Genomic DNA, 11,125 nt, shown 5'->3' with positions numbered 1-11,125 from the left:
CTCAAGCCATGATAGTTCGCTAGACTGAGTGTTCTAACTGAACAGGTTCTATTGCCTATGTTTAAACAATAAATTCATTGAATGGATAAATAAACACCCCAGATACGGGTGCCCCAGTTCCATCAAACTGGCCCCAGGATTTGGAGTGAGTTGGGCTGTGCATGGGTGCTGACTAACTGGCTAGTGACAGCTAGAGCCTACAATAGGAGAGCAGGGAGTGGATTCCAAGGGGCTTTAGTTTTAGAGTAGGACAGGTAGGGACTGAATCATCATCAGGGAAAATGGGGAAGTTCAGAGAAATTTGGAAGAGAGAATAACCTAGTCTCTACTCTTCCTGCTACCTGTAGGTATTAAACAAGTCAGTTCATCTAATCTTAGCCAAGAAGTAAAAATCAAATTATCATCCAAGGTCATACACTAGTAAGATTATGAGAAAAAACCTTATCCAGTCAAGGATGAATCTTTTTCAGAATCCAAAATCCCTGTCTGAGAATACATCTGTTTTTCTAACAAAATTCTCCCCAAGGTTTTCTTTGGCCTCTTTTGCATATCTCCTGATCATCCTGAATAATACTAGGTTGCAGTGTGTTACTTTTGTTAAACAAGCAAACAAACAGGCCCCTACTGAAATGTATTCTTTCATTCACTTATTCATTCAAAACATTCAATGAATGGTTACTAAGTGCTGTGTAACGTGTGGGGATTAAACAATAAATAAGAGACAACAGGTTTGGGTTTTTATAAGTATATTTAATTGCTTCTTTTACATTTAGTTTTGAGAATTTTAATTAAGCCTAAAATATTCTATCCGAAAAACTCATTTGAAATAGGGCAATTAAATTGCAAGTGATGCTTTTGGAGTGCTTGGCACCAGCAGATGGAGACTGGGGGGGGGGTGGGGGGGTGGGGTGTCAGAGTACCTTGAGGAGTGTGTGTGTAACTCCAGGCTAGCTCTGCATCCATGGGAAGACTCTGGCAAAGGAAAAATAGGAGAAGATGTCCTAGTAACCTGTCTTGTTGCTGAGACAAAATATCTGATACCCAAAGTTAAAGGAGAAGAGATTTATTTAGCTCACAGTTTGTAGAGGTTTCAGTTCATAATCAACTAGGAGCAAGCAGACTGACTTGGCTTACTTCATGCCAAAGCTCAATTCTCCCGTTACTCTTTGGACCCTTGTAAGCCAATCTTGTAAATCCTTATATATTTGTGTATGTTGCACTAAATCTGTTTCTCTAGTGAGCACTCACAGATAAAGGCACTTTCCTTCTTTCAGGTTTCCCCCTATTATTACCTGATAAAATACCCTCACCCCCAGCAAAGTCCAATTCAAATCCTTACCAAATATTTTAAATCATTAATACTAATTTCCTTGGAAATTCAGATTTCTTCTCAGGTCTTCTCAGACATGCCTTTAGATCATCTTTGGGAAATACTGATCCTGTCATTCTCACACACTGAACTTTCTTTATAGTAGACATCACACTGGAAATGTTGGCTATTTACTGTCTGTTTGCCCCACCAGAAAATGTGACCTAGCTTACTTCCATAAGCCTAGAACTGTGCGTGATCCACTTGAATAAACTGAAGCAACAGCAAGTAGAAGAAACGTCAAGATGCTGGGTCTAATAATATATGTCTTTATTTAGCTGCAGGGCACAGAGCTAGTCATTAACACATAATGAGCACCATTTCCTGTAACACTAACGAGCGTTAAATATAGGCTCTGAGAGGTGCGGTGTAATTCCATGACGGGCAGGGTAGAAAGTGAACTGTAGGAAACTGGAGCTTCAGAGACTGTAGGAGGGGAAACACCCTCTAGGCCAGATCAAAGCCGCCGTTACTGGTGAACGGAGAGTGAAAAAGCACGTCTGACCTCGCTAATGTAAGTCTTCTAAGAAGGCCAGGGCTGAAAGGGTTGGAACGGCAGCTCTCTGGGAAGAGGAAAGACACCCCGAACAAGAATCTGGGCTCCTAGTAGGGCGGTAAACTACACTTACTCTGCAGTTTTGCCTGCTTTCAGAGAACCACCGCTCTGCTGTAACTATGCCTAAGAAGCATGTGCCTCACTGATATAAGCAAATGAGGAACTCTGTACAAAGAATAGCATTCATGTCATTTCTTCTTCATTCTCAAAAACTACGCGCTCATTTGCTGTCCAGAGTCTCCACAGCACTGTGCACTTCTCATTTTGGAACATCTGTGACCTGTGTCTCGCACAGGACAGCCAGTGTCCTGGGCTTCTGCCTCGCGCCCTGGGTGCCCGCAGCAGCGAGTCTCAGAGCGCGCTGACTTCCTGCGCCGCTGCTTTTCCAGCATCATCCTAGCGCAGCACTCTGCAGGCACTCTGCCCTCTCTCCCTCGCCCACGTAGGATTATAGGCTTTCGGTTGAACCCGTACGGGACGTGTATCGAGTTTAACCTTAAAGTTACAGGCAGGTTTTGAAAATAGAAACTCGATTCCTGGCAGAGATTTTGAAACACTTAAACACACCCCCAATACACCACGGGGCCATCTAACAAGCAATGATTAGCACGTTAAAAAAAAAAAAGTTAAGCAAGAAACAATTTGGGAAATGAGCTTCTAACTTCCCGCAGCCAGAGGCGCGCAGTGCTCTGCGGCGAGGACTCCGCCCGGATTCCAAGAGCTCCGCCCCGCCCTGCAGGCGCGGAGCCAGGCCGAGCTCCGCGGCCCGGGAGAGGAGGCGGCCTCGGGTCCCAAAGCCCGCTCGGAGACAGCTCCCCACACCCTCTTCTTGGAATACAGGAGAACAGGCGGTCCCCGCAGGATGCCGCCTCGCTGCCGGGGGAGCTACACGCGGGCCCCACCCAGGGCGCAGCGCCTCGGGACCAGGAGCGCCGCGCCCCACAGCCCACGCAGGCGCGCTGAGCCCGGGCCAGGGGGAGGAGGGGCGGGGCCTGGCGGGGAGGGGCGGGGCAGGGCGGGGCAGGGCGGGGCCGGCGCGCTTCCCATCGGATCCTGGATCCGGCGGGAAGTGCTGCGCAGTCCCGTTCACCTTGGGTCTCCGCACCTCGGCCGCCGTCCCGCCCCGCGCTCTGCTCCGGAGTCGCTCTCTTGGGTCCGCTGCCTGCGTGAGTGGCGCCCCGGCCCGGGGAGGGGGCGCTGCGGGGCCGGGCGGGCTGCGGGGCTGACGTGCGTCCCGAACTCTCTTGCAGGTCCGCATCTCCCTTCCACAGCGCTCGCCATGGCACAGGTAGGCTGCGCGCCGGAGCCCGCCCGGGTCGCCCGCAACTTCGCAGAGCGCGGCGGGGCCCTGCGATTCAGAGGAGCGCCGAGGCGGAGGGGCGCCCCGAATGCTCCCCTCTCCTGGGGGCCCCGCGCTGCCCCGTCCCCTGGCGGTGTCCTGGAGCCAGCCTTGCGCCCTGGCCCGGGTTCTGCGCAGCTGGTGACGTGGCCGGGCCCAGGGCGCCCCTTTACCCCTGTCTCCTAGAGCGAATGTGTGGAGAGCCCTTCCCCAAAATCCGAAGAGTCGATAAAATTAGAACCGGAGCGAGAACAGCTCATCGTGGTCATGTGAGGGAACGCCTATTTTTTTTCCCCTCCTTTGGCCCTCTTTTTGTTCCCTCAAAGTTTCCTGTGTTTTAATACCGTGGGTGGGCGGTGGTTTTTCCAGCGGAGCTTAAGGGAGCTTTCTCCTGTTCTCAGCTCAGTTTTACTACAAGGAACTAACTGTTCTTGGTCAGCGCTGATTCCTTTTTGTTTTGTAATTTTTCTTTACCCTAAAGATTAGACCGAAGAATTGCTTTTCTTAAGCAATGAACTCGTGGAACAAGTTCTGGATTGAATTTAACTTGGGACTGTTTCAAAAGATGGTTTCCCAATGTAGGCGTTTTTACCCCCTCTCTTACTAATACTTATGAAAGTGTAGGAAAGAGAACGTAGTTTAATTTACAAAATCAATAGCCCAAAAGTTGACCAGAGCTGGTCAGGGCAGCCAGCGCACCTCTGTAATCCCAACTACCGGGTGGGGTGGAGCTCTGGATTTGAGGCTAACCTCGAACAATACAGAAGCATCTTGTCTCAAAGAGAAAACAGCTGATCTTGTATGATAGGTCTGACCCCGTCTGCACACCTGCGTAGTCCCTACCCGAGTTCCAGGGCTCGGAGAAGGGTCACAGCCCTTTCCTGCAGGCAGGAGCCACCTCCGAGGCCCGGAGCAAAGCCTGTTGGGTTTGGAGACACACCCGTCCCAGCTACAATTGCTGTGGCCGCATACTCAGCCTTTCTCACTCTATGTATTCCCCCTTCGGGCACCCCATTTAAGTCCCTCGCTCTACCCCCACCCTATCGTAGAAGACCCAGCTCAGTAAACTGGACTGACTCTCCTTTGATGACCCTCCAGCAAGAAGTCCCGCCCAAATCCAGCCTGGCTGTGTTCTTCATCGGTGGTCACATTACTGTTTAACTAACGACAGTATAGAATAAGTTATCAGTTCTTTATGAATAAGCTATCAGTTCTCAAATATATTACAAGCCAAAGCTGTTTATATATCTTGTCAATGTAACTGGCTAATCAGAGTTCAGATAATTACGTTAATTGTTTTAACTACACAAACAGTGCTCTCTTATTTGTAGTTCACTTGTTATCAGATTAACTTATCAAAATTGAATAAGGTTTCATGGTCTGTTACAAGAGAAAAAGGTAGGATTAAGATGATCTGGTAACTTAATTGAATTCACAAGGTGCCCCATTCTGACTTCCTCTTTTGAATTTAATTGTTATAACAAACCCAATTCTCATATTACTTCAAGTGGAAAATTTGGCTTAGGTTCTTCCCCACAGCAAGGATACGTTTAGATGGAATTAACTTTCCTTCTCTGAAGAGTTATCTTTTCTAGCTGATATTTTTGTATGGTGATGAACATGATGATTTAGGAACATTAAAGAATAATTCCTTTTTTCCTTGTTTGCTTGGTCGTTTCTCCTATCTCTTGTAAATTTCTATAATGTCTTAAGTTTTTCAATCGAGTCCTTTTCATTACATAGACGTTTTATCCAAGACTCAATAAATGAACACATTTTCTAATCATGGACATTAATTTTAATTAATCAAAGAATAATAGTGTTAAAGACAATATGCAAAGCTTGGGAGAACCATGTCTTGCATTATAAATTACATACAAGGTCATTATCACAGTGTAACTCCAGGATGGTTTTTATCAAAATCAATTTTTAGTCATAAAAGTTACAACTAATATTAAGAAAGTTTAGTGTTGTATTTTGCTGTGGTTTTGTTGCTAATTTTTCTGGGAAACCATTGAAGTAAAGTATTTTGCTAAATATTTTGTAGCATGATGCAGTTTTTGGGTTTTTTTTCCCCATCCATTTGAGACAGGATTTCACTGTATAATTTAGGCTGACCTTGAACTCACTTTCCAGGCTGCCCTTGACTCACCAATCTCCTACTTGAGCCTCCTGAGTGCTGGGATTACAGGCATATGCCACCGTGCCAGGCCAAACTGGAGTTTTGTTATCTTTATCTTTACATCAGAAAGAATGCCCATATTATGGTATTGCACTTTCACTATTTAAAGTTTGATTGGTCCATTGTAACTGTAGCACAACTGGAGCTTCAGTGTCAGGTTTGAAGTGTTTCTGTGAAAGGACCTTTGGTTGACCTGTGGGTGTGCAAGCCCGGCTTCTACTCCAGGGACTGCTGGAGAGTAATGCAGTCAGATACCTGAGTCACAGAGGTGCATGTTTCAGTAATTGAAAATGTATTATTTAAATACTAATGTCCCTTATTTATTGAAGAATTAAAATGCAGTTTTCTTTCACAGTAATTCCTCATGTTTATGAATTAATGCTTCCATATCATTTCTTATATTATGATCAACAGTGTATATAAAAATTGAGAAATCCGTTATCTATGCAGGTCATGACTGATCTCTTGGTAAAAATTTAACTAGAAGGTATAGATTGATCTCTGATAGATACGTTGGAGGTTTTTAAAATTAAGTATTACTAAAAGTTTTAGTGTTGTGTATATTTGTATTTTAGTATTTGTTTGCATTTTAAATTCACATTCAAATGGAAGTAGTTTTTCATTTAAAATTTTACCTTAGTTAAGTTAGGTTAAGGAAATAAAATTGTGGCGAAAGGACTGGGAACAATCATTTGATAATAATAATTTATATTATCATGTTGGACAGATACGTTCCAATTGGAGGCCGCTTGATCTGCCCTTCTTTTTCTGGTCCTAATTAGTTTTGAAATATGTGATATTCTATCAGCTGAGTACTATGATAGAGAGTGACAGCTTAATAATAGGTTTCTTTTTTCATTTTTTTTCTGGCATGGGTATTGACATCTGTGTCCCACAGCCCTTTAATTTTTTAATTTTGAAGCAAAGTGTTGCAAAGTTGCTAAATTGCCCAGGCTGGACTTGAATGTTTAGGTCCTTTTGCCCTACCCTTCTAGAGCGCTGGGGTTCCAGGAGTGTGCCACCACACCCAGTTTAAAGATAGGTTTTTAAATCTTTCTGTAGCCAACCTCTGATTATAGAAATACAAATTTTGCTTTAGGTCTTATTTCTTAACTTACTCTGTGTTTTTGTTTTACTTTTTAGCCAGAGCCAAATTATTTTCACCCCATCTTGTTTCATAAATACTTGAAAGTACATGGACTCATGTTCTTTGCTTTGGAAAATTTAATAGTTGGTTGTATTTCATGACTGTATGATCTATTTAATATGTACTCATTTCGGCTGGGGATTTAGCTCAGCAGCATAAGTATCTGACTTGTAAGCGTGGGGTTGCGAGTTCGATCCCAGGTACCAAAAAAAGAAAAAAAAAGGCACTCAGTTTAAGGTTTTTATATTTTTTTAAAGATAAACTGTAAAAAAAAATAGATTTTGAGAAATCTGAGCTTAATTTCATTAATTATGTTATTTAAGAAGATTTAATGTATTCAGGGGGGCAGAAATGTCATGAAGGGAAAAATAGGTTGCATAGTTGCTCACTAGAAATTTCATGAATATATCTGAGTTATCTGCATGTTATATATTTAAACCATATAAAGTTCAGTTAAAAAAAATTCTGGGTTGGCTTAGATCTGCCAATTTACAAAGACTGTACAGAGCAAGAAGGATCGATGTAAACAAGTCAGTGTGTGAGGAGGCTTATTCCAGAAGCGCTCTTGGGCTGTTGATTCACTTTTAAGGTCACATGTCTGTAGCTGCCGAAATCTAGGCATCTTAGATCAAGGTTACCTGTTTATCCAGGGCCTGTGCTTCTCTGGGTGAGTCTGTTTCAGCTCATGATCCCTTTGACTCTTGTCTTCATTTTGCACACTGAGAAGGAAGTCAGTGCAGAGCCTCTGGCGGTGTTGCAAGTCACTGAACAGTTGTTTAGAATTCAGCACACCCTGGTTCCTTTGGGAAACAAATAAAGAAATACAACAGCAGATATAAATGCTCAGGGAGTGTAAAGAGTTTACCTGACTCTGGGATATTGCTGAAGTGAAGCTGCAGGGAGGTGGATGAGTGGCATGTCTTAGAAGGGATGCCAGATAGCTGGCTGTTGGTCAAGGGCCAGTCGTGTTCCTTAGATTTCTGCCTCTTGTGTCAGGATAAAAGATAGGAGCCAGTTCTAAATAATACGAATTATTTTATAGGCAGTGGAGAGCTATAGGTTGGTTTTGGTCAAGGTCAGGTTTGCATCTGACGACTGCCCCAGTGCCAGTGTGATGGTTGCGTTTCTGTGGGTTGCAGGATTGTGATGGTGGGTTGGGGATAGGGAGAGGGAAGGCGAGGAAAGTTGGGTATGGGAAGACTGTTTAGGAATCTGTGGCATTAATCCCAGTGAGACCATTGAGTCTTAAACTAAGAGTGACCGAGACTTCGGATCCGATGAGAGAGAAGAGCATGAGTAGGGGTGTGAGGGGCGCTGGCTGCCGGTTGAGGTGTCGGGGGAGCCCAGACCATTGGCTGGTTGGCTGGCTTGACCCTGACTATTTTTTTCTTTTTAATTTTTGAGAAAGTGTAAGTTTGAAGCAGAGAAGAGATAGAGTGGATTTGCTGAATCCTTATGAAATATTTAGGCAGCACTCTCTAGTAATCATAAGATATGTATGACCTTTAAATCCTTTTATCTCTATAGACCCATTTGTTTCCATTATTTATCTCTTCCTACAACTAAATGGATTTGAAGCCACCTCATATCCCTACCCTTGCCAAGGTCCAGTCATGTTCATTAGATTTATACCTCTTGTGAGGCTATAAAAGGGAAGAGAAATGACCATTTGTGTGCACACTTTTTATATACTTGACTGTTTTCTGAAGGACTGGGATGAATGAATTGGTTAGTGACTCAGCTTTCAAATACTGTTCACAGAATGCCCAGTTGAATATCTAGATAAAGTAGCAGATTTTCTCTTGACTTCCAGTGTGAGCTCACAGGAGACTGATACCACTGCTCAATCAGCAGACTCCAGGCATCACTGCTACTAGTGTGGGCACCTTCTAGGAACACACACTATAACTTGCCGCTTTGTTGGTGTTTGCCCAGAGAAGGCATTCCTTCCTCTTGTAGGAACTTTTAAAAAAACACCTAACACCTAAGAATTACACAGCAAGGATTAAATCATGCCCCCGTGAAAATATTTTACAGTGATTGTTTTTTCTCCTCTCACCTTAAGAAAAAGGTTAAAGGTAAGAGGTCAAAATAGTAAGCAGCAACAATGAGACTGAAGAATGAAGAAAAGGAAAGGAAGTCATGCACAAGTAAGCGTAGGCTAATTTGATTTCGAGGATTTGTACCAAAATACTCATCTTTTTTGAGAGATTAGAACAAGGGTAAGGATTAGAGGTTGAGATCTTGTCTTTGTTAGCTGTTGAATTTGTACTCCTCCCCCCCATTTCGCTTGGAGGACCTCATTTTTGTTCTGGTATTTATTTTACTTTGCAGCCAAACACACAATCAGGTGATACTAACTTTTTCTTCTTTTCTTTCTTTTTTTTTTTCCATTGGTAGAATTTATTATCACAGGAAATGCTAGTGGACCTCAGCTATGCATGTTGGGGGTACAACCTGATGCGCTCTGACTGAAAGAGAGGGACGGAACTGTCCCATTTTTATTTTTTCTGTCTCTTGACCTTTCCATCAACTGCCTGAGGCTTTTGGAAACCTGAGGCTCTGGAGAACTATACTTAAAACCCCACACAGCTGCATAGCAGTTGTTTGACTTTGCTAGTTTGCTTCATAGTTTATGGGCTCTTGATAGTATTGTGTGGAATGTTGAGTGGGTGTTTGATTAAACTTTGATTACATATTTGGAAAGGTTAAGAGGGTTTGTTCCTCTAGGAAAGCTTTATTTAACATATTCCTGACCAGGAATGTTTTCTCCTCTTTAAACTTGAGATGGTTATTTATATATTATTTTCCCGTATCTTTAAATGCTGTATGTAGAAAAAGCAACCCTTCGCTTGGTTAATTTTACTCATTTTATTTTGGCATTTCTAGTTTTTCTTGGGTGAGGGGTGGGAGGTAGAAGAACTTCTAATTTACAGGAGGAAAAAGTCAACAGAATTATAGAGCTAAAGAATGGGTATTTTAGAAGATTAGAATTACAAGCATGAATTGTACATTTTGTCTTTGTGTGGTCTAAGAAAACAGAGATTCTCTTGGTGAGTCCTGGATGGGGGGGATGAGATAAACGGAGGCTGAGTGCAGGGAGCCCAGAGCCTGCTTAGAATAGGAGTTAAGGTTCACGAAATGTGGGAATCCCAGGAAACGGGGAAGCCCAGTGAGTGACTCATCTAGAGCCAGAGTTGTAGGCAGAGCTGTGTGGGCATCGATGGGCTTGGGCAGGATGTCCAAAGAAGGGCTCTGCCCTCATGATTCAGATCTGTGACTCACATCAGTCCCCTACACACCGCTACGTGGCCTTGCTTTGGCAAACAACTCTGATCGTATGAATGTAGAGAAAAAACTCTTTCATAATTTTGCGATTGCTCTTAAATACATGGCCAGCAGTCATTTCTTCTTCAGAGCAAATAGCTGAGATTTTTAAGGACTTTTTTTTTTTCAATCTTTTAGGTTGTATGGCTTAGTCCCTAGGGTCAGATTTTTTTTCCTGTGAGAAAATGCCTCTTTTCGCTTTGTAACCCCTTTCCCATTTTTAACTCTCTTCTAGCAGTTTCTTCAAAGCCTACTGCCAGATCCACCATTGTGTTTAAGAGGCGGTTTCTCTGTCTCTTAGTTTACTCTTAGTGTGGCCTCCATGCTTTCGCTGCACTGAAGACCTCCTCTCTACCAAATCCAGGGGAGCTCTTTGATCCTAGACTTTCCTGAGGTAGTGGATGCTTCTTTCTTTCCTTTTCTGGCATTACCCCTTTGGCGGCAGTATGCATGACCCTCTGCAGTTTCTTCTGGACTTGGGGAGTCCGTGTGGCTGTGTAGTTATAAGTTTAGGAACCACAAGCCTGTGCGCTTGCTTGATAGTTACTTGGGAGACTTGCAAAACCTTTCTAAACTGTTGGCTTTCTGCATGAATACAGTGTAGTTTCACTGACGCCAACCACACTCAGCAGGTATAAGCTGCCATTCTCACCGTAGGCCTTCTGCAGTATGCTTCCTATATTCCAAATAATGCACTAAAAGTCATGATCACTGAAACAGAAATGACAGGCGTACTGTATAATTAAGTGCAGCAGCATGCATACACACAAAGCTTAGATCAGAATAATGTGACTGCGTGACCAGGAAAGTAAATTATTAGAGTGGAAGGAGAAGAAATTTGAAAAAATTCCAAAATAGGTCTTGAAAGTTGTTTGTGAATTTAACAGCCATGATCAGAAAAGCAAAGAAGTACTAAGGGTAATTTTCAACATGCATGAACTATGAAAAAATGAAATGATCCGGTACTTTGGGTATATGGTTAACTATTTCAGGAGAGTGCGACAGGTGGTCAGTTTGAATAGAAAACAGCAAGAGGAAGGTTATGGAGTTGGGGAGGTGCACACACACAAAAATACAAAACCTGCAGATGTCATCCTGCAGAGAACAGGAAGACATTCAAGCTGTCTGGCGACAGCAAGGCCATTCAGAGCACCTCCCCAGGAGGGAAGGGAGGCTGGGGCAGGAAAGTCTGCAGCCACCCTTTG

At 43.4% G+C, this 11,125-nt stretch overlaps 1 protein-coding gene across 1 annotated transcript in view; it reads left to right on the top strand.

Annotated features, from left to right (window-relative positions):
- Window positions 1-2,772: 2,772 nt before the first annotated feature.
- The window catches only part of Anxa5 (annexin A5), a 29,877-nt gene continuing 21,524 nt past the window's right edge, over window positions 2,773-11,125 (top strand). The window contains exons 1-2 of the mRNA XM_003477007.5: window positions 2,773-3,091; window positions 3,176-3,213. Coding sequence (XP_003477055.2) covers window positions 2,788-3,091; window positions 3,176-3,213 — 342 coding nt within the window. The 5' untranslated portion in view covers window positions 2,773-2,787. The remainder of the gene's footprint in view (window positions 3,092-3,175; window positions 3,214-11,125) is intronic.

The sequence above is a fragment of the Cavia porcellus genome, unplaced genomic scaffold (genome assembly GCF_034190915.1).
Source record: "Cavia porcellus strain 051 isolate PalLab524CR breed Dunkin Hartley unplaced genomic scaffold, mCavPor4.1 scaffold_14, whole genome shotgun sequence".
Lineage (NCBI taxonomy): Eukaryota > Metazoa > Chordata > Mammalia > Rodentia > Caviidae > Cavia > Cavia porcellus.
This window is presented reverse-complemented; position numbering and strand designations above follow the sequence as displayed.